The sequence below is a fragment of the Rhinoraja longicauda genome, chromosome 11, assembly GCF_053455715.1.
Source record: "Rhinoraja longicauda isolate Sanriku21f chromosome 11, sRhiLon1.1, whole genome shotgun sequence".
NCBI classification, from domain to species: Eukaryota; Metazoa; Chordata; class Chondrichthyes; order Rajiformes; family Arhynchobatidae; genus Rhinoraja; species Rhinoraja longicauda.
Window position 1 is genome coordinate 44,115,259 of NC_135963.1, and position 24,576 is coordinate 44,139,834.

At 42.7% G+C, this 24,576-nt stretch overlaps 1 protein-coding gene across 3 annotated transcripts in view; it reads right to left on the reverse strand.

Moving 5' to 3' along the window:
* LOC144597845 (ubiquitin-conjugating enzyme E2 U-like) overlaps positions 1-24,576 on the reverse strand; it is a 55,695-nt gene that overhangs the window by 19,170 nt on the left and 11,949 nt on the right. For all 3 annotated transcript variants that reach the window (XM_078407511.1, XM_078407509.1, XM_078407510.1), the window contains exons 4-7: positions 24,107-24,199; positions 23,261-23,358; positions 19,125-19,254; positions 5,745-5,817 (exon numbers count right to left, since the gene is read on the reverse strand). In XM_078407511.1, coding sequence (XP_078263637.1) covers positions 5,745-5,817; positions 19,125-19,254; positions 23,261-23,358; positions 24,107-24,199 — 394 coding nt within the window. The remainder of the gene's footprint in view (positions 1-5,744; positions 5,818-19,124; positions 19,255-23,260; positions 23,359-24,106; positions 24,200-24,576) is intronic.

Sequence of the window (24,576 nt, forward strand, 5' to 3'; positions counted from 1 at the left end):
CCAGTGGTAAATTAAATTGATTGGACATGATTTGGAAAGGCACACACCTGTCTATATAAGATCCCACAGTTGACAGTGCAGGTCAGAGCAAAACCAAGCCATGAAGATGAAGGAATTGTCCGTAGACCTCCGTGACAGGATTGTGTCGAGACACAGATCTGGGGAAGGGTATAAAACAATTTCTGCAGCATTGCAGGTCCCAAAGAGCACAGTGGCCTCCGTCATTCTTAAATGGAAGAACTTTGGAACCTCCAGGACTCTACATAGAGCTGGCCGTACGGCCAAACTGAGCAATTGGGGGAGAAGGGCCTTGGTTAGGGAGGTGACCAAGAACCTGATAGTCACTCTGACAGAACTCCAGAGTTCCTCTGTGAAGATGGGAGAACCTTCCAGAAGGACAACTATATCTGCAACACTCCTCCAATCAGGCCTTTATGGTAGAGTGGCCAGACGGAAGCCACTCCTCAGTAAAAGGCATGTGACAGCCCGCTTGGAGTTTGCCAAAAGGCACCTAAAGGACTCTCAGACCATTAGAAACAAGATTCTCTGGTCTGATGAAACCAAGATTGAACTCTTTGGCCTGAATGCTGAGCGTCACGTCTCATCACCTTGCCAATACCAAAACTACGGTGAAGCATGGTGGTGGCAGCATCATGCTGTGGGGATGTTTTTCAGTGGCAGGAACTGGGAGACTAGTCAGGATCGAGGGAAAGATGAACGGAGCAAAATATAGAGAGATGCTTGATGAAAACCTGCTCTAGAGTGTTCTGGACCTCAGACTGGGACGGAAGTTCACCTTCCAACAGGACAACGACCCTAAGCATACAGCCAAGACAACGCAGGACTGGCTTCATGACAAGTCTGTGAATGTCCTTGAGTGGCCAGCCAGAGTCCAGACTTGAACCTGATCGAACATCTCTGGAGGGACCTGAAAATAGCTGTGCATCAATGCTCCCCATCCAACCTGACAGAGCTTGTGATGATCTGCAGAGAAGAATGGGAGAAATTACCCAAATACAGGTGTGCCAAGCTTGTAGCGTCATACCCAAGAAGACTTGAAACTGTAATCGCTGCCAACGGCGCCTCAACAAAGTACTGAGTGAAGGGTCTGAATACTAACGTAAATGTGATATTTCAGTTATTTCTTTTTAATTACTTTGCAAAAATTTCTAAACACCTGTTTTCGCTTTTTTATTATGGGGTATTGTGTGTAGATTGATGATTTTAAAAAAAATAGATTTATTTTAAAATAAGGCTGTAACGTAACAAAATGTGGAAAAAGTGAAGGGGTCTGAATACTTTCTGAATGCACTGAATATCCCTCCTCTGTAAGGAGACCAAAACTGCACACAGGATTCCAGTTATCCAGATCTCACCAATATCCTGTATAATTGTAAGATATCTTTGCTCTTGTACTCATGACTTCTTGTGGCGAAGGCCAACATAATATTTGCCTTCTTACTACTTGCTTCACCTGCATTTTTGGCTTTAGTGTGTAAATTATACCCAGATCCTTTTGTACATCAACAATTTGTGTTTCTGGATTCTTTATTAATAATCATCAGTGGCACTCCAAGAGGCTATACTTTACGCTAGATCCTTGTCACTGTGTTGAAAAGTATAATTGGTGGTATTTCTTGGAGACTTTGAGGAAGGCAACAAGACAAAATGGTTTTGGGAAAGCACTTCAGTGAATAAGGAAAATGTATTGGAATAGCCTCTAATGAAGAAACAAAAAAATGGCGAACTGTACAAACTCAGACAAGTTGAGAGTGAACGTAGGGATTCATGGCTAATGGGAATGGAGAGAATCCACAAAGAGTTTAGCTTTAGATTTATTATTGTCATGTGTACCGAGATACAGTGATAAGCTTTGTTTTACATGCAATCCAAACAGATCAGATAGATGATACATAAATCCAACCAAGTCAAACTCAAGTACATTAGAGCATTGAGTGTGAAATCAAAAATTCAAATCATATTCGGCTGTACAGAATTGTTGGATGTACAGAATTTTGCAAAAAGATCAATGGTTCCAGAAAAAAAGAAAGCTAAAATGCAAGAAACAACAAAACCTTGATCATTCCTATAAGCATAATTTGAACTTCCAGATCTGTATGCTTCAGTTCAATTTTGTTTTGTTTTATTTTCTGTGACCAGAGGAATAATAATTTGATTTTTTTTAAACAAAAGTGGAGAGCACAATTTAATCTTGATCATCAAGGATTAAGGTAAATTCTTTAACAATATTATTTAAGATATCGGAAATCTTGTGTAAGTTCTGCACAATCTTGCTAAGAGTAAAGATAGGCTGGCGGGTCCTTCACTGAATAGAATATCAATGTTTGGAATATTTTCTTCCCCACTGTCTTTCGCTTCTCTCCAACTCCCCCACAACTCTATCAGCTGTCTCCTATCTGCCAGGTTGATTAGTTCAAGGTAGCTCATAAAATTTTGATTTAATTATGTAACGGGTGGATCAGTTGTTGTTTATTATTGTGCTAGAATAGGTGTTGCTGTCAGTTTGCTGCTAACAATGAAATAATAGTGAAATTGAAGGTGAAAACAGATAATTTTGAATTCCAATAAAACCTGATCAGCCTCCCAACTGACATTTTTTTCTCAAGTAGCACCAGTAGAATCAGCTTCCCTACTAATCAGTATTAATGTTGTGTGTGTACCGTGTTTATGCTTGCACATGACTAAGTTCTCACAAACACCAAGTACAAGAGAAACTATTTTAAACATAATCCACTGATATTAAATGACATCAGGACTTCCCAACAGAATGGTAAGGTGCTATGTAAATGTAAATTCTATTCTTTATTTGCTTTTCCTTCTGCAGGTCCTTCTTATCAACCAAGGACACAAGAAAGAGAGCTCTGTTCTTAGTCCTTTAAATTAATCCTCTCAGTGCTCCTAATTATAGTTTGCAACAAGTGCATAATATAGCACTTACCCAGTAGTTGAATGGTTGATATCTGGTGCGTTAGGACTAAAATACACACACATATATGCATGTCTCCCCCCTTTTTCTCACCATTAGCCAAACACAACAATAAGTGGGCAGATTTTTTTTAAATTATCATTTTATTTCCTTTGGATTACAACTATCCTGAAACAACAATGTAGATGGAAGAGGAGAATGCAGCAAGAACCTAAAGGGTTTGCCAACCCTCAATGTTAGCTGAAACCTGAGATATTTAAGGAAAAGCCTTTGAATATTAGTTGTAACAAACACATGGGAGCACTCTTTAAGGGTTTTTGAAGATTAGATTGCACGTTAAGATAAGTTTGTGCAGGTCACACAGGTGTGCGGTACTCACAAGGTTACTGAGGAACTAATAGAAAATTCAAAGAAAATTTAAATAAAAACCAGACACTATTATAAGTACATAAATTTACTCAATCTTTCCTTTGTTTAAATGATATAAAAGTCATTAGATTTATTTTACTCCTTTCAGGAGTGAAGCAGCTGAATATTTGATTAAGAATATACTGGATTTTCTTTGTATAAAGAACAGCAAGTCGAAGAGTGTTCCCAGTCATCAAAGCATAAGCAAGCAGCAATGTGCAATGACCTCAGATGCACAATGAAATACATACCATTTCCAAAGGTGGTTGTCCAAATTTTCCAGTTCTCTGGAAGTTATACTATAAGAATATATCATGGAAAGTTTTTGAAGGGTAATGAATACATGCCTCTGGCATATGGTAAGCGAGGGGAAAAAAGGAAAATCGCAAAACAGCAGATTTGAAAGTAATAAGGAGAGAATGGCAGATATGATCAAATGTCCATTGAATTCATTGGCTCCACTCTTGTAAAAATGTTTTCTATTTTCTTTGTGTGGTTGAAAGATTACTTTCAGAAATTGTTATGAAATTTATCTTTATGTATGTTTAACCAGTGGTCACACAACAGCCTCAGGAAACGGATTGCGTCAAAGGAAGCCAGCAGCGAGGCGAGTACAGCGGCGGGGCGAGTACAGCAGCGAGTCTGCACCAGCGGCGAGGCCGGGACAGTACAGCGGAGGGGCGGGGCGAGGGGCGAGTACAGCGGCGAGGCCGGGCCAGCGGCGAGGCCGGGCCAGTACAGCGGCGGGGAGGGGCGAGGGGCGAGTACAGCGGCGGGGCGAGTACAGCGGCGAGGCCGGGCCAGTACAGCGGTGGGGCCGGGCCAGTACAGCGGTGGGGCGGGGCGAGGGGCGAGTACAGCGGCGAGGCGAGTGGCGGGCATGTGTTTTGCGGAAAAATGTGAGGCGAAATCAGAATGGCGGAAATGCAATAAGAAAGCGGAAACTTTCCGCCAAATTCAGAAGGGTTGGGAGGTCTGCATTGTGCCTAAATTCTCAGACCTTTTTCAGTTTCATATTGGACTATTTCAATATTCCTTAGCAAGTACAGATAGCCCTCATAATAACGGACCATAGCTAATAATACACTAAACAACACGCACAATAAACAGGAAAGGTATACACAGACTAAGACAAGATTCGCTCCAACCACCTAACGGTCATTTTGTGAAACAACGAACTTGGTCCTTTGTCCCCGATACGAACAGATGCCTCGGTTACAACAAATTTTGTCCGTTATAACTGAAATCCATTATAACGGCGGTAGACAATATACATATGAAAGCTGTTACACGCGGGAATATTATGTTTTATATTCCATGAGTAATAACTTTTATATCTCTGCATTAAGTTTCATCTGCATTTCTTTATCCATTTGCACAACTTCTCTAAGTTGCATCTTATGATTTCATTTCTTTCCCAGTTTAGTATCAAAAGTAAAACTGAATATTTGAATATAGTTTGGAATCATCTCTGACCCACTTTCTGAATTTCTGAATGCAGGTTATTTACATTAAATTAAGAAAAATGGTCCTAACACTAAGCAATGAACAACGTTAACTCAGAACTCCATCTTCCCCCTCCCCCAGAAAATCTCCAACGTAACTCTACCAGCAGGTATTGTTTCCTCCCAGACGTTAGCCACTTGCTCATTCAGATTTATCTTAAATCTCAATTTTGAGTTTAATTAAAGCATGCTGCAAAAATTCATCCTTTGCTATTTAGATGCACCAGATTTTATGGATAAATACATTCTACAGGGCTTATCGCCACCTCAAGAAAACCACAGTTTCCAAGTTTGACATTCTGAATCATAAACTAAATCATTTTTCACAGATGCTTCAACTTATATTAATAATTAAATCAATTATTTTATACGTTTTGTTGTTGCTTATAACTATTTTGACCCCATTCTGTAATATTGGCATCGCATTGGCGTGCTTCATGGTACCACATCTGTTTTCACTGATATCCTCATATTTTCTTGCGGTTTCACTGCTGATCAGAATGAGAACTGTTTCCTTGCTGATTTTTCCGAATTGACTCTTCTTTGCCTTTTGATGTTTAAAAAATACTGACAAATATTTTTAAAATAAGGGTTTGAAATTGATTAGTGAAACATTGAATTTATGAAAAGTGGGTGGTGAAGAGAAGGGTTAATAGACTTCTACTTCAGAGAAAAAATTTCAGTAACCTTCAAAGCCACAAGGACTTGATAGGGTGGAGATGGTAAGTGAAGAAGTATTTGAGACATACCCTGATGTTGTCATTTCAATATAATATAAATATAATTTTCTAAATAATATATTAGATGTACAGAAAAACATAGGTGTGTGTGGCTTGAATAGGTGAATAATCACTGCTTATACCTGCTTCTATTTATCTACTTACCTATGCAGTTTGCTGTAAGTTTGGTTTTGAAAGTATGCCTCAGGAAAACACTTAACTGCAAAGTTGGCTCCATCTGTTGAGAATCATAAGCAAACATGAGAGACTCTACCATCCATACAAACAATAATGTTGTCACATTTTATTTCCTATTTCCTCAAATATCCACTTTACATTACTAAATTTAACTGCTGGGTTATAAACCTCTTTTCTGCCTTCTAATGTGAAGCTCTAGACTGTAGAGTGCAAATCAACGATTGCCAAATGCAATATAAACATATATTGGTATACATTCTCTGATGTGCATAAATTCTTTCCAAATCACATGCACATTCCATCCACATAATTTATAGTTTGTTACATCTCTCATCACTTCCCTTTATTTAAATCCCATTTTCTTCTGAGTTGCCGATGGGTGATTCTGTCACAAACACTATAGTATTGGCCAACAAAACTATTTTTAAGCATGCAGTTTGACAGCCATTTTACCAAAGAAGGGTGTGTCGAGACAATAGTATACTTTTTCAGAATGAGCCATTGGACAGCATTCAAACAGGAATATCCTGAATGAGGGATGATTTTCCATCCTCCCATGCCCAAAGTTGTGGAAACTAACCATTATTCTAACTGTGATTCTTTGATTTAATATGAATCAAAGATGTTATTATGTACTAGACCAATGTACTGGGCCCAATTTGAGATACCAGCTACCAAAACAGATATGTATAGCAATTCATTCTTCCCTCGCACAATTAAATCATGGAATAGTCTTCACCCTACTATAGTTACTCAACCAGACGCAACTAAATTTGAGGTAGCTCTTCTTCTCCAAGAAGCCCTTCTTGCTTAAGTCCTTACTCTGCCACCTCCAGTTTAAATTCCATTTGGAATATTTTGGAGGACCAAGAACCAAGAAACCCCTCCAGCATTGGTGCAGCATCCTCTCCTCCCCCACTCACCCCTCCCCTCCCCACTCCCCCCTCCCCTATTCCCCCCTCCCTCCCCTCCCCCCTCCCTCCCTAGAAGATAGATTTAAACTTTAAAATATGAATAGCTTTGAAAATCTAACACCAATTTCAATGAAACTTCTTCCATTAACACCAAAGGGACGACGGTGAGTAAGGTGAGCCTAAAATTGGCACGCTATCATGTACCATTTTGGCTGTAGTTCAGGAACAAACAAACAAACAAAACGAGAGTTTTAGTATATAGATTTATTTTCCAATTTTAAAAAAGGGATGAGATTAAAAAGCTTCAGCTATGGGGGTAATAAAACTCATTTAGCCATCCTCCTTTTTAAACAAACATCTGCTATCTGATCTTCCAAACAAGGGGAAATTACAAAAGGAGAGCTGTGGAGGAACTTAGCGTGCCAGGCAGCATCTGTAGAGGGAAATGGATATTTCAGGTCGAGACCCTTCATCTAGAGTTGAGTGGTAGTAGCCACTATATGGAGGGGCAAGAGCTAGCAACCAATAGGTGGATAAAGGCGAGGAGGAGTTGATTGCCAGCCTACAGATTGTCAGGTGGAGAGGGAGGATGGAGTTAGCAGCAAAGGCTGGGAAGTGAAAAGTAGAGAGGCTACAGATTCTGAAATCTGTTTGAAAAGGAGAGTGAAGAATTGAATTGATTAAGGAGGGGTGAGGCAGATGGAAACCCGGCGGGGAGAGTGAGCAGTGGTGGAAGGGGATGAAGAGAAACCATGGGAGAGAGTGTGGGTGATGGGCAGATGGAGTAGGTGGGAAGAGGGGAGAAAGAAACGGTGCATAGAGGCTAGAGGATATTTTGGGAAGCAGGTTGTGTGTCAGAGGACTGATAGATAGGAGAGAGAAAGGGACAGAGGGGATATGAGTTACCAGAAATTGGAGAATTCAATATCTTGCCATTGAATTGTGGGCTATCCAGGTGGAATAAGGGCTGCTGTTCTTTTAGTTTGTGTTCAGCCTTACCCTGGAGACCAAGGACAACGAGGTCAGCGGGGGAATGGAAAGGGAAATTAAAATTTCTGACAACCAGGAGATCTAGATGGCTACAGTGTTCAGAGTGTAGTGTGCTCGGCAAAGCAGCTGTCTACTCTGTGTTTGGTCTCACCAATATATAGGAAATCACATTGGGGGCACCGAATGTAATAGAAAAGATTTGGGATAGTGAAACCTCTATCTCACATGGAATGGCCATTTATGTCCCTGGCTGAAAAGATGAGGTGCGAAGTGAAGCTGGCCAAGAATATAAAGGACAGTAAAAGCTTCTTTAGGTATGTTAAGAGAAAAAGATTAGTAAAGACAAATGTGGGTCCCTTGAAGGCAGAAACGGGTGAAATTATTATGGGTAACAAGGAAATGGCAGAAGAGTTGAACAGGTACATCGGACCTGTCTTCACTAAGGAAGACACAAACAATCTCCCAGATGTACTAGTGGACAGAGGATCAAGGGAGACAGAGGAACTGAAAGAAATTTGCATTAGGCGAGAAATACTATTGGGTAAACTGATGGGACTGAAGGCTGATAAATCCCCAGGGCCTGATGGTCTGCATCCCAGGGCACTCAAGGAGGTGGCTCAGGAAATCGTGGATGCATTGGTGATCATTTTCCAATGTTCAATAGATACAGGATCGGTTCCTGTGGATTGGAGGGTAGCTAATGTTATCCCACTTTTCAAGAAAGGAGCGAGAGAGAAAACGGGGAATTATAGACCAGTTAGCCTGACATCGGTGGTGGGGAATATGCTGGAGTCAATTATTAAAGAGGTAATAACGGCTCATTTGGATAGCAGTAAATGTTTTCAAATACACAGGACATGATGTTAAAATCCAAAGTGCCAACTCTTAACTTGCTCCTGGTGGTGATGGAAGGCTTAAGCACTCACCTCCGCTCCTCCGATGTTGAGAAAGGCTGGACAAACACGTCATTGGGGTTATCAAGTGGGCTCCTACTTTCATCAACGTTTCGCTAACTGGGCCCACGACGTCTCCAGTAGGCTCAGCAGTGCATTCTGGCGTCCCAGAACCACTCCCCTCTGCATCTGCTTAGCTGGCTTATTTGGGAGACCAGATGGGGTCTTTCCTCTTCAACCAGAGCCACTGGCTACTCCGCTCTGCCACCCGTGATGTTTCCTTGATGGCCTGGCATAGGGCTTGTCCGCTGATCCCCAGGTCCTTCATCAGTCTTACAGAGTTGCCACGAAGCCCCGACATCCAACTTCTACCGGGCAGATCTTTGCTCTCCAGCCTCGCTGTTCTGCCTCCGCTGCAAGCTCTGTATATCGCAGTTTCTTTCTTTCGAAGGCTTCCTGCACAGCATCCTCCCAAGGGACTGTGAGCTCCACAAAATACACCATGCACTGAGAGTTGGACCAGAGGACAAGATCAGGCCTCAAGTTGGTGATGGCTATCTCTGATGGAACCATAAGCCGTTGGTCCATGTCCACCAGCATCTGCCAGTCGTGGGCTGCTTCCAGCTGTCCAAACCTGTTCCTTGGTGGAATTTTCCGTTGCCTTTGTTCCCCCTCCCGAACAAAGGCAATTGGCATAACTGGGTTGGTTGTTCTTGGTGGCAAGGCATTGTTGGTGGTTCTCCTGCTTTCCAGAGTCGCTGCCAGGCATTTGAACACTTGATTATGTCCCCCGGTGTACCATCCTTGGCAGAGGCTTACTTTACATCCAGTGAGGATGTGCTTAAGCGTGGCTGGTGTTGAACACAGGGGGCATGATGGATCTTCGTCCAGCCATTGGTTGAGATTTTTAGGGCTAGGAAGGACATCATAGGTTGCCCGAATGAGGAAACTTATCCTGGTCACCTCCATCTCCCACATGTCCTTCCAGCTGATCTTCTGCTTTTCCCCATTCTCCCATCTCATCCACTGGCCCTGTTTAGATTGAGATACAGCCTTGGCACACCTACTCAACTCCTCCTGTCGGTGGACTTTGGCCAAGATCAACTTCCGGCGCTCTAGTGAGGATGCCTTGATCCAGCAAGGTCGTTTTCCGCCAAGCCCCAAGCCACTTCTTCCGTGTTGGAATTGGCCTACGATGTCGCTGTGGTGGAGAGCAGATTTTGCCTGCTGTGTCTCATTCTTTGCCGTCCGCTTCTTTCCTGTTGCCAGGGTTGGGGCAGCAGCTTGGATGACAGTCCCTTGATTCTGTTAGGCTAGAGAGAGGCAGCTGGAATAGCCCCTGCTGGCCTATGCTGCTCAGGCATCGAGGATTGGTCCTAGTCAGCATGGATTTATGAAGGGGAAACCCTACTTGACTAATCTTCTGGAATTTTTTGAGGATGTGACAAGTAAAATGGATGAAGGAGAACCAGTGTTTGTAGTGTATCTAGACTTTCAGAAAGCCTTTGATAAGGTACCACACAGGAGGTTGGTGAGCAAAATTAGAGCACATGGTATTGGGGGTAGGGTATTGACATGGATAGAGAATTGGTTGGCAGACAGGAAGCAAATAGGAATAAACGGGTCCTTTTCAGAATGGCAGGCAGTGGAGAGTGGAATGCCGCAAGGGGCCGCAACTATTTACAATATTTTTAGATTTAGATTTAGAGATACAGTGCAGAAACAGGCCCTTCGGCCTACCGAGTCCACGCCGCCCAGCGATCCCCGCACATTAACACTATCCTACACACACTAGGGACAATTTTTACATTTATCCAGTCAATTAACCTACATACCTGTACGTCTTTGGAGTGTGGGAGGAAACCGAAGACCTCGGAGAAAACCCACGCAGGTCACGGGGGAACGTATGCCCGTAGTCAGGATAGAACCTGAGTCTCCGGCGCTGCATTCGCTGTAAGGCAGCAACTCTACTGCTGCGCCACCGTGCTGCCCATTAATATATATTAATGATTTGGATGATGGAATTAGAAGTAACACTAGCAAGTTTGCGGATGACACAATGCTGGGTGGCAGTGTGAACTGCAACGAGGATGTTAGGAGGTTGCAGGGTGACTTGGACAGGTTGAGTGAGTGGGCAGATGCAGTATAATGTAGATAAATGTGAGGTTATCCACTTTGATGGCAAAAATAAGGAGGCAGATTATTATTTCAATGGTGTCAGATTAGGTAAAGGGAAGTGCAACGAGACCTTGGTGTCCTTGTACATCAGTCACTGAAAGTAAGCGTGCAGGTACAGCAGGCAGTGAAGATAGCTAATGGCATGTTGCCCTTCATAACGAGAGGATTTGTGTACAGGAGTAAAGAAGTCCTTCTGTAGTTGTGTAGGGCCCTGGTGATCACATCTGGAGTATTGTGTGCAGTTTTGGTCTCCTAATTTGAGGAAGGACGTCCTTACTAATGAGGCAGTGCAGCATAGGTTCACGAGGTTAATCCCTGGGATGGAGGGACTGTCATATGAGGAAAGATTGGAAAGACTAGGCTTGTATTCATTGGTGTTTAGAAGGACGAGAGGGGATCTTATAGAGATGTATAAAATTATAAAAGGACTAGACAAGCTAGATGCAGGAAAAATGTTCCCAATGTTGGGGGAGTCCAGAACCAGGGGACGCAGTCTAAGAATAAAGGGGAGGCCATTTAAAACTGAGGTGAGAAGAAACTTTTTCACCCAGAGTTGTGAATTTGTGGAATTCTCTGCCACAGAAGGCAGTGGAAGCCAATTCACTGGATGAATTTAAAAGAGAATTAGATAGAGCTCCAGGGACTAGTGGAATCAAGGGATACGGGGAGAAGACAGGCACAGGTTACTGTCTGTAGATGATCAGCCATGATCACAATGAATGGCGTTGCTGGCTCGAAGGGCCAAATGGCTTCCTCCTGCACCTATTTTCTATGTTTCTGTGATAGAGGCGAGGTAGTGGGTGTAGGGTCAGCTGTCACACCTACAATGGTTGCAGGGGTAAGTGTGTGGGGAGAGGGAGGGATGGATGGGGAAGGATGAGTTAACCTGAAGAGTCACAGAAAGAGTGATTAGTGAAAGCAGAAAGGGTTGAGGAGAAAAAGTGACTGTTGATGGGACCACTTAGAGTTCTTTGCAAGTCATATTCTCTGACTTGTACATTCAGTTAAATGTTTCTGCGGCTTCCCTTCTCCCTTTCCCTTCATCCACTCAGCCAAACCTAACACTAGTTCCTAAAAGTCCATTGCTTCCTGATTCCCTTCCTCGACTCTTCTTTTTCCTTTAAAACTCATCTCAGCATGAAAATTATATCTTCTTTTGTTGATATTGAGAATGGTTCCTTTTCGTCTGTGGTTATCTCTTTCTCTGTAAAACTGCAACATGAACTCCTCTTCAAAATGCCAAGATTAATCATGTTCAATGAAAAAAAAAAGTATAAATCTAAACAAGAAGGAAAATCCATACCTAATGATGTCAATAGTGCCCATTTTTACAGGGCACATATATATTTGAGTTCAATGTACCACACAATATCTGTAGTGAAGGAGCCTCAATTGAACTGCATTCGTTTGACATTTTTCTCTTTTTTTTTTAAAAGACCTTCTATTGACATTGGGAAACCCGAGAAGACAGCTTTAGAACTCACTGCAAGCTGCACAGACATCTTCAATGTCCTTCAGAATGTGTTTAAATAGATAGGGAGTGTTTTCTCCAGCATTTAGCTCCTGAGATACACATTCAATGGGTGTCTCTGGAGTGACACTGTTGGCAGCACTCCATTACTTTATGTCATAATGCAAAGCCTGACAACCAGCTTGGGATGGGGATCTAATAATGGAATGTGGTAAAACCTGCCCATCCGTGGTGCATATTCCCAGAGAGTTTTCAAATAAGGCTGCATCTGACCTCGACTTCACCAATGAGGAAAGTATTTGCAAGCTCAGGATTTCCTAAAGTGGTATCACTGACATATGACATCCTGCAGGGAAATCTTCAGCCCCTAGCTATTTTGAATGGACTGTTCTGTTCACACAGAAAGGTTCATAAGTAACATACTAAATTAAACTCCCCCAAACAGAAGTAATGACATTCACCACACCGCCACCATCTTCCACTCTGAAAGTCTTCATCGTGAAACTACAAGGATGCAAATGGTGCACTAGACTTCCTCATATCTTATTGTGTGCATCCACCATGCAAAAAGTAACTCATCAAGGACTCATCAGGAATTCCTGATCCTGAAGCTTAAATGACATGCCACAAATTTTCTGTATTTTCGAATGAACAGCACCGACAGTGCCCTCCATAATGTTTGGGACAAAGATCCATCATTTATTTATTTGCCTCTGTACTCCACAATTTGAGATTTGTAATAGAAAAAAAACACATGTGGTTAAAGTGCACATTGTTAAAGGCCATTTTTATATATTTTGGTTTCACCATGTAGAAATTACAGCTGTGTTTATACATAGTCCCCCCATTTCAGGGCACCATAATGTTTGGGGCACATGGCTTCACTGGCGTTTTTAATGGGTCAGGTGTGTTTAATTGCCTCCTTAATGTAGGTATAAGAGAGCTCTCAGCACCTAGTCTTTCCTCCAGTCTTTCCATCACCTTTGGAAACTTTTATTTAAGTTTATCAACATGAGGACCAAAGTTGTGCCAATGAAAGTCAAAGAAGCCATTATGAGACTGAGAAACAAGAATAAAACTGTTAGAGACACTAGCCAAACCTTAGACTTACCAAAATCAACTGTTTGGAACATCATTAAGAAGAAAGAGAGCACTGGTGAGCTTACGAATCGCAAAGGGACTGGCAGGCCAAGGAAGACCTCCACAGCTGATGACAGAATTCTCTCTATAATAAAGAAAAATCCTCAAACACCTGTCTGACAGATCAGAAACACTCTTCAGTAGTCAGGTGTGGATTTGTCAATGACCACTGTCCGCAGAAGACTTCATGAACAAAAACACAGAGACTACACTGCAAGATGCAAACCACTGGTTAGCCGCAAAAATAGGATGGCCAGGTTACAGTTTGCCAAGAAGTACAGTTTGCCAAGAAGTACTTAAAAGAGCAACCACAGTTCTGGAAAAAGGTCTTGTGGACAGATGAGATGAAGATTAACTTATATCAGAGTGATGGCAAGAGCAAAATATGGAGGAGAGAAGGAACTGACCAAGATCCAAAGCATACCACCTCATCTGTGAAACATAGTGGTGGGGGTGTTAAGGCCTGGGCATGTATGGCTGCTGAAGGTACTGGCTCACTTACCTTCATTGATGATACAACTGCTGATGGTAGTAGCATAATTAATTCTGAAGTAGACACATCTTATCTGCTCAAGTTCCAACAAATGCCTCAAAACTCATTGGCCGGCAGTTCAATCTACAGCTAGACAATGATCCCAAACATACTGCTAAAGCAACAAAAGAGTTTTTCAAAGCTAAAAATTGGTCAATTCTTGAGTGGCCAAGTCAATCACCCGATCTGACCCCAATTGTGCGCACCTTTTATATCCTGAAGAGAAAACTGAAGGGGACGAGCCCCCAAAGCAAAGAGGTCCTTCTGCAGTTGTACAGGGCCCTAGTGAGACCGCACCTGGAGTACCGTGTGCAGTTTTGGTCTCCAAATTTGAGGAGGGATATTCTTGCTATTGAGGGCGTGCAGCGTAGGTTCACTAGGTTAATTCCCGGAATGGCGGGACTGTCGTATGTTGAAAGACTGGAGCAATTAGGCTTGTATACACTGGAATTTAGAAGGATGAGAGGGGATGTTATTGAAACATATAAGATTATTAAGGGATTGGACACATTAGAGGCAGGAAACATGTTCCCAATGTTGGGGGAGTCCAGAACCAGGCGCCACAGTTTAAGAATAAGGTGTAGGCCATTTAGAATGGAGATGAGGAAAACCTTTTTCAGTCAGAGAGTTGTAAATCTGTGGAATTCTCTGCCTCAGAAGGCAGTGGAGGCAAATCCTCTGGATGCTTCAAGAGAGAGCTAGATAGAGCTCTTAAAGATAGCGGAGTCAGGGGGTATGGGGAGAAGGCAGGAACGGGGTACTGATTGAGAATGTTCAGCCATGATCTCATTGAATGGCTCAAAGGGCTGACTGGCCTACTCCTCATCTATTGTCTATTGTCTATTGTAAAACAAGCATAACCTAAATATGGCTGCAATACAGGCCTGGCAGAGCATCACCAGAGAAGACACCTAGCAACTGGTGATGTCCATGAATTGCAGACTTCAAGCAGTCATTGCATGCAAAGGATATGCAACAAAATACTAAACATGACTACTTTAATTTACATGACATTGCTATGTCCCAAACATTATGGTGCCCTGAAATAGGGGGACTATGTATAAACACTGCTGTAATTTCCACATGGTGAAACCAAAATGTATAGAAATGGCCTTTATTAAAATCTGACAATGTGCACTTTAACCACATGCGTTTTTTTTCTATTACAAATCTCAAATTGTGGAGTACAGAGGCAAATAAATAAATGATGGGTCTTTGTCCCAAACATTATGGAGGGCACTGTAGTTTCTTAGAACTCTGACTACCCAATAATATTCATGTTACAGGTCTAAAACCTGTTCAAAGTCTTCCACCATTTCACCTGCTACTCAAAATAGGAGTTAGCATCGTAGTCACAGCAGCTGAGAGTACAGCATATGCAAATTAGATTGGCGTCAAATAGGTTGGGATATGCACTGAGACAGTTAACATTTCAAGACAATGACAGCTACAAGCATTTCGTACTTTAAAATCCTTATGAAAGTGCAAACCAAGTTAATTTTAAACCAATACACTAACTGGCAGTTTATTGTATAAAGCAGGGCGCAAATGGTATCTAGCAGCAGTACAAGCATAACATTTCATTCAGATTGCAACTGCTGATAAGTAAACAGATTATGAAAATATGTAAAAGCAGCAGGGCTATCATGGTAGGTGACTTTAATTTCCCCCAAATTGATTGGGACTTCTGCAGTGCGAGAAGCTTAGACGGGGCAGAATTTCTTAGGTGCATCGAAAGAAGGTTTTTTGTAACGGTAAGTGGATAGTCCAACCTGAGGAGGGACCATACTGGACCATATAATGGGAAACAAGCCTGGCGAGGTGACTAACATTTCAGTGGGAGACCATTTGGGGAAAATTATCACCACTTTTTATGTTTTAAGATAGTTATGAATAAAGATAAGGCTGTATCTCGGGGGAAAGTACTAAAGTACTAAATTACAACGTTATTAGGCAGCAGCTAGGAAGGTTAAATTGGGAGCAGCTGTTGTTGTTAAGTCCACATCTACATGTGGGAGTCATTTAAAAACATGCAGATCAGAGTTAGGTCCAGCATGTTCCAGTTAGTAGGAGGGATAAGGATGGCAAGGCAAAATAAGGGGACCTTAGATGACGAGATAGGTTGTAAATTTGGTCAAAAAGAAAACTGAAGCACATGTAATGTTAAAGAAGATGAAATCAGACAGGACCTTTGAAAAATATAAAAAAGCAGGAGAAAAATTAAGCAGGCATTACGAGGGCTAAAGGAAGCCATGAAATGCCCTGGGCAAGTAGGATTAAAGGAAAAACCCAAGACATTTTATGCATACATTGAAAACAAGAGGATAAAGAGGGATAAGAGGGAATTTATGTTTGGAGACAGAGTATGTTGGTGACATACTAAATTAGTACTTTGCATCAGTATTTACCAAGAAGGACATGGAGGATAGTGAGATCAGTGTGGGGTATACTAATATGCTCGGGCATTTTGAGATCAAAACGTGGTAATCATAATCATGTGGTCTCTGTAGTGAGGTAATAATGTTTAAAGGATAGCATCACCCAATGTCTAGCAGTAATCACGGTTTGGCTGAAACATGATCACTTTCCATGTGCAATCTTTCTGAAGAAGAATCACAGGGTTTGCAACAAAGGCAGCAGCTGCCACACCAGTGTGGGTGTAGCTTTACAAAATGATGGATGTTATATGCCCCAAATAATAATGCATTTGACTGTGGCGTGTGCATTGATTATCATATAGAGAAGTGCAATATCAAAAGATAAATGAAAAATAAAATAAAAACTGCAAGTGCCGTAATAAAGTAACTTTATGCTAACAGCACCAATCAGGTTTTTAGGCGCTGGAGTCTACACATTCTGTTTGTAATCGCTTGATTTCCACTGCATGTCTGTAAAAGTTCAAGAGAATCCTTGTGGAGATATGTCTTTTCAGACACCTCTATAAGAACCCACAGCCAAGGTCCAGAAGTTTAGAGATAACTCATTCGGTACCATGATGTTGAAGGCGGAGCTGTAGTCAATGAATAACCCCCTGACAAAGGTGTTCTAATTGTGAAGATGATCTAGAGCTGAATGCAGTGCAAGACATATGGCATTGTCTTTGCTCATGTAGGATAAAAAAGCTGTTAACATGCAGTGACACTCCATTCTTATCTCCTGCAGAACAGCTAGTTGTCCACATGCAATATTCCCTTGTTTCTTGAATCCCATGAGGTATCTACTCATGAATGATATCTCACTGCTCAACAAGAAAGCAAATGGTTCATTAGTGCCAAATCCATGTTCAACAAGACACCATGCTGTTCGCTGCTTTTATTTTTGAGTTCCTTCAAAGCTTCAAGCTGTCTCCTCATCACAGAGACCAAACCCCTGGATAGATCAGGGTGCGACTGCTGGGATACAGTGATGTGTGTCTTCTGTCTGTGCCTCCAAAGCAGCTCTCATCCAGAGGCAGTAGTGACTGAATTACAGCATTAGTAATGAGATCTTGTGAAGTTGTGCACATCATTTCCAAAGAGGAGGTTCCTCTGTTTCCTACATGAGTAGGCACTCATGGTTCCTACATGAGTATGGTGATGAACTCCTCCTTCATTGTCAACTCCTGGATTCAGACAGCCAGATCTTCCAATTTGCTAACCTGTGCATCCCCACCAGGGTTTCATAAAAACAATTGTGGTACTCATCTGAGTTGTCTGGGGCAGTACGGATGTATGGGCCCACTCACTGGCAAACCCCCTCTGCTGGATTTCCTGCGCTTTGAATTAGATTATTAGTTCCCATCTGTTTAAACCTATTCTGCTCATCTCTCATAGCGCCATTCTCCATGGAGGGCTATATTCTCACAAAACATCTCATAAAACCGCCATATATTAATAAGGATGATTCCTGCTGTTTAAAAGCAAGGAGGTATTAGTCGTAATGAAATAATTTTACCAAGCATACCTTGTAGATTCTGAATATCCTCTGTATGTGAGTGGTTTCGGCTTCAGTGTCCCTCTGGCCAAAGGAGGATGGTCTCTGCCAACCTTGTGAGGAGCTGTACCTTCTCCCTAGCAAGTGACCTCCCTGCTATTCCTGGCTGTCTTAGCCCTAATATAAGACAGAAGCTGAATGATTGTTTCAGCTCTGGAAGCTTGCAGAGAAGTACAGAATGCCAGTGAAGCAGTGAGGGTGCAAGCAGCAGGAATCTTGAACAAAATACAAAGTGTTGGAGGAGCCTTTTGATGGGGTGAGAATAGATGGTTATGTCGGAGAAGGTGGGATGTACCTAAAGTACAAAGGGAGCAGTAATTTGTGTGGTGTGTGCGTGCACATATGTGGGTGGATGGTACATATTTAAAACATAGCAATATTTTAATGCTATGGAACTCCCTTTGATATTACTTATGGGATGGTGATTTTTTTGGTTATACTTCTTCAAAGTGCATTGATTTACACTGCTGAAGGAGAAAATATAAGCCCTCTCCTTTAAGGCTCTTCCTACAGGCCCTGTCAGTCTTAGCGATCTCTGGTATATTGGACCTCCATCCTGACAGATATTTCATGCACAACAATTCTGGCGCTCCCCCTCCCCAGTTACCTCTCTCTCCTCTATGGCCGTGCATGGCTGGGATCAAGCAGCCGTGAGGAGCATGTCTTTAAGAAATGACTATCTTTCAGCCTGGTCCTGTCAGGAAATATGCAGGACATTCTGGGTGAAAACCACATTTACACTGTATCAGACAAGATTTTTACCAATTTCACAATTTTTCGTCAACGATCTGATAATGCGTTGTCATATGTTTTAGTACACCAAAAATAGGTGAAATCCAATTTCCAGGCAGCAGTATCTCTGATGACAACCTGGATGAAGGATATCAACTGGTTAATTGCCCAAAGAGATGTCAGATCCAAATTCCTATTTTTCAACAGGTACACCTTTTATTGAACGGGAGATAGATCTGTGGATAAATTTACCATCTCTCCAATACATCACTGTGGGTCCAATACAGAGGATCACTTCAGAACCAACGTGGATCAGAACAAGCAATTTGCAGAAAGTTAGTCCCTTTTGACCTGTAATGAGCTTCCTTATTCCACTTCTGAAATTATCATCCTTCCCTTGCCTTCTACCCCCACCCCCAGCCCCATGCGCTTTCAAAGATATATAAACAGTTAAGCAGGCAAGTAGTTATGAACTGTGTATTTTCTACCATGCAAATGTTTAACTTATAACACTAAGGATCTTACTTGCTTTGAGCTGCTTGCTGGCTCTGACACATTCCAAAACTATTTCTCGATATCCTGCTGGGTCCTCCCTCAACATCTGGGCAGCCTCCACATTGACTGGATTTTCCAGTACTGGGTTGGACAACATCACCTAATTAGAGGTTATAGCACAGCTCAGAATAAGGCTTCCCATATTTAAGAGTCTCAGAAAGAACCAGTTAAACTAATTAAAATAACAAGGAAATTGATTTGCAAGTATAAGAGACTAACGTCACCCATCCCTTCTCTCCCGAGATGCTGCCCGACCTGCTGAGTTACTCCAGCACTTTGTGAATAAATACCTTCGATTTGTACCAGCATCTGCAGTTATTTTCTTATACAGATGATGGAATTTGGAGCAAGAAACTGCTGAAGGATCTCAGCGAGTCAAGCGGTATTTGTGGGAATTGATTAATCCTGCAGCAAACCTCATTCTGCCACACTGAAACTGAACTTCTAACTCAAACTAAGTTAAAGAGATAAAGTTATTTATTCTTCACTGGACACTATGGATTTGGCTCTGGGTGTAATAGATATGTCACAAAATACTATCCTTGAATCCATGAGAGAAAACAATTTAAAAATATTGCCTCATTTGAAAACAAATGCCTCATTGCCTCGAGCATTTAAAAACAGATCATCCAGAAATCATTCAGTAATCCTATTCCTGGTCACTTCCAGTGACTCCTTCTGAAACATGGATATATAGTTGGTGCTTGAAGATAAAATTAGGAATATGAAGAAGTTACTATAAGAGCGACAGTCACTGTAATCGTATCCTTGGATCCCTTCCTGTCAGGCAAAAGGTGAAGAAATTGGGAGAAGCGTAAGACAAAAAATCAGGGGTGTAGAAAAATAAGATTTACCTAATTATATGTTACATCACATGGTGAGAGAAAGGGCGACAAAAGCATTCCCAGGGCAGTCACGGAATACTCTCATTACAGGACAAAGCAGCTTTGATATTGCAACCCATCGACCATGTTAAAACGTATTCTCTTCACCGCTGGTGCATAATGGCTGCAGTGTGTACCATCTATAAATGGTATTCCAGTAGCACCTCCATGACTTCTACTGCCAAAGACAGGGGCAACAGGTGCATGGAAACATCCCTACCCTTCAATCACACACCATCCTGATTTGGAAATGTGTTGCTAGTTCTTTATCATCACTGGGTCTCAGTCCTGCAACTCATTAATACAGAGTGAGTACCTTCACTAGCGGGGCTGTACAGTTCAAGAAGGTGGCTCACCAACACCTTCTCAAGGACAGTTAGGAACAGGTAATGAGTGCTAACATTTCTGGCAAAGCCCAATCATGAAAATGAATTTACAAAGAAGAAAGTCTGTCTACCAAAAAAATGTATGTTTGTGAAATTCTGACACACATCAAAAAACATGTGGAAAGAGCAAAAGATGAGAACGTGAGTAGTTATTTCCAGGTGTGTGTGTGTGTAGGGGGGGGTGGGGGTTGGTGCAAAAGATTGCAGATGTTGGAATCCTGAGCAAAAACAGCCTGTGGGTGGAACTCAGTGGGTCATGCAGGACCTGTGGCTGGAAAAGGACTAATAATGTTCAGATAAGGAACTCTTGATATTTACTGATGAAAAAAAAACGAAAAGCAGGAAGTTATTTCAGGGAGCTGGCTGAATACTGCCTTGGGATGTGTTGATGAAATGCAAAGCACAGACAATGGCTCCCTCTGCTGGAAATAGGTTTCTGCAACTTATTCAAATACAACATCAGCAGTATATAAAATAAATACATAGTATAAAGGCAATGAATTTGCAACAAAATCATTAAATGTTACAAAGCATACCGCAGATATGGTTGCATTTTAAAAATGAAAGGTATTTTATGAAACTCTTGTTATTTGCTCATGAAGAAAAGCCAAAAGCAGGAGCAGCACCCAGAGACAAAGAGCAAAGAAGAAAACTCATTTTGAATAAATCTACGAAACAGTAAGAGGCAGAAAACATAGGTGGCATTTGTCCATAAATATGCAAACAACAGTGGTAATATAGGTAATCAGAATTTAGAGGTACACGTAACAAGGGTTATATAATAGTCATGGGGAACATCATGACCATATGTCTACAAGTAGACAGGGAAAGCCAAATTAACAGTAATGATTTGGAGTACAAAATCTTGAAGGAATACAAAATAATTGTCCAGAGCAGTGTTAAGGAAACTGTAAGGGAACAGGCTATATCTATATCTATCTAATACATATTACTAAAACTCTCGGTTTGTTTGTATGTTTATATTAATGTGTTTATGTGTGTACCATGCCCTACACAGCCAAAACGGTACACGACAGCGTGACAATTTTAGGTGCACCCTACTCACCATTCCCCCGTTCTCTGCCACAGAAGGCAGTGGAGGCCAATTCACTGGATGAATATAAAAGAGAGTTTGATAGAGCTCTAGGGGCTAGTGGAATTAAGGGATATGGGGAGAAGGCAGGCACAGGTTACTGATTGTAGATGATCAGCCATGATCACAATGAATGGCAGTGCTGGCTCGAAGGACCAAATGGTCTCCTCCTACACCTATTTGCTATGTTTCTATGTTTTTATGTAAACCTACTTTTATTACTTTTTAAAAACAATTTACCTAATAAACTTTAATGCGCTCCCGCTCCCACCCCCCCCCCCCCACCCCCCCGGGAGAACCAGCGGGAGGATCGGCGCCCGTACCGGCGTGCCCTGCGCCTGACCTTCCTCCCGTGGTGCGGCGCAACAGCAGAGGCTCTACAAGATGGCCGTCTGCCGATCGCAGCCGAGCTGCAGGGGAGGCTTCGGCTCCATGCCCGGCCCGCAAGAGAAATGGGGCCGAGATCAGTGCCTTCTCCCTGTCCACTCTCGCCCACCCACAGCCCCGGGAGACATTCCCCGCCCGGCAAGGGATCCATGCCGTCGCCGCCGTTCCCCGCCGTAGATCACAGCCGAGCAGCAGGAGATGCTTCGGCTATCACCCCGGCCCACAGGAGAAACGGGGCTGAGGTCAGTGCCTTTTCCCTCTCCCCCCTTGCCCATCCACGGCCATGGAGGCACTCCCCGCCCGGCAATGGGTCCACGGTTGGGCTGAGGGGGGAGGGAAGGGAGGGGAGGGAGGGTGGGGTGGGGGTATGGGGAGGGGGGGAGAGGGGAGGGGAGGGGAGGGGAGAGGAGCGATGGGGGAAGAGGTGAAGGGGATGTGGAGGGGGCAGGGGAAGAGGGGGGAGAGAGGGGTGAAGGGCATGGGGAGGGGTTAAGGGGAGGGGAGAGGGGTGAAGGGGAGGGGGAAGGGAGGGGGAGGGAAGGGGGAGGGAAGGGGGGCAGGAGAGGGGGGAGGGAATGCTGCACCAATGCAGGAGAGGTTTGGACCCAACGGGTCTACTTGATCTAGTATATTACTAAAACTCTCATCTTGTATATTTGTGGGTTTGTGAATAGATTTGTTTCCAAAATACAGCCAAAACGGTACACAATAGCGCAACAATTTTAGGCCCACCTTACTAACCATTGGCCTGCGGTTCAAATGGTTGTTAAAGTTTTAAAGTTATTCAGTTTATAAACTTAAAAAATGACTTTTTAAACTTTAATAAATGCCTTGTCCACTTGCAACTTTAACTTGGCCGCCGGGGGCGGGTCCCGCCTGAGGGCCAATGGGGGGGGGGGTGAGGAGAGCGGACGAGGCGGGACCGGACGATGGGGAAGGGACTGGAACCGCACGAGTGACAGGAGCGGTGGTCAATGAGGGCCGGGGGAGTGGAGCAAAAGAGGCGGGGCCGGAAGGAGGCGGAATGGCAATCAGGAGAGGCTTGGACCCAACGGGTCCACTTAGTCTAGTTTGATCTATTATTATGCAATGAGGAAGAATTAATTAATAATCTTGTAGTTAAGGGACTTTCAGGTAAGAGTGACAACATTTTATATGAGGATTGAAAAGTGAATGAGTTCCATTTGAAATTAGGTTCTTAATCTTATCTACGTGAGGATGATGCAGTGTGCCTGACGTAATTTGCATCTGGCTGGGATCTGCATTGAAATGTACTGGAGACTGAGACCGAGTTGGTTGGCCTGACACAATTCCATTCTGTGTGTTTAATAACCAAGGTTTTCTATAGACTCCTACCTGAATGGTGAGCAGGATAGCTGTCAAGGAGAAGTGTTCTTCCCATTTCCAGGGATTATCAAGAAAGTCTACACATGGCTTGCCTGTGACTGCATCCACTACAAGATAAAGACAAACAGATTGAAGTAAAGACAAACAGATCGAGTAAGATAACAGATTTTTACCTAAATCAGAAAGAAAATCAGAAAACCACAAAACAAGAACAGTTTATGTGACAATCATATCTATTTCTTCCACTGGCCTACTTTTACCCGCTTGTGAAATATACTTAGCCTCACACTTTTTTAATGAGCTTTGATGGAATCACAAGCTGCAGACCACTTACACTGCACAAAATCCTACTGGTCTCCATAGATAAGGCCTCCTTCTCTTCCCAACTTCCATTTAGACATTTAGATTTTCGAGTTAGAAACAGGCTCTTCGGCCCACCAAGCCCACGCCAACCAGCAATCACCCCGTACACTAGCACTATCCTACACATTAGGGACAATTTACCGAATGAAATTAACCTACAAACCTGCATGTCTTTGGAGTGTGGGAGGAAACCGGAGAAAACCCACAAGGTCGTACAAACACCATACAAACTGCACCCATAGTCAGGATCGAGCCTGGGTCTCTGGCGCTGTAAGGCAGCAACTCTACCACTGCCGCCCCTGTCCTTTCTTTTGCCCTTTGAAATATTTAATTACCTTAGTCTTCAATTATCTCTGCAACTTCCAATGCGATTCTCATAATAGATATATGTCCAGTATGCTTTTGGTGTTAATCAACATACCCTGGTATTTTTGTTAACAATACGTTGTTCCCAAATAAACCCACCTTTATGAAAATGTTTCAGGTACTCACCATTGGGGTGAAATGGAATTGTATTGAAAGTGACAGTGGGAGGGACTGAGTTGTAATCTTCAGTATACTTCAAGGAAAGTTGAAGCGCAGCACCTTAATGAAGTGGAAAAACAGCACAGCCATTAAGAACTTCTGGTACAAAGAAGGAATTATTGTTGATGTTTGAAGGTCAGGATTTAGTTTCTGTAATCAGTCACAAAGCTGTAGTTTGCCCATTTCCCCAAAGCTTACATAGGACAGGGATCACTACACTTGGTAAGCTGTGAATTGATACTTGTTTTGAAATATTCTTTTCTGATATGGCCCATTTAATGCTGTTCCCAGAACCATTTATCTCTTAAAGTCGTATAGTCATAGAGTGATACAGTGTGGAAACAGGCCCTTCGGCCCAACTTGCCCACATCGGTCTTTGGAGTCCACCACACCTCCAGGACCAGTGCTGAAGGCTCCTTTACTGTAAAGGCTGCTGT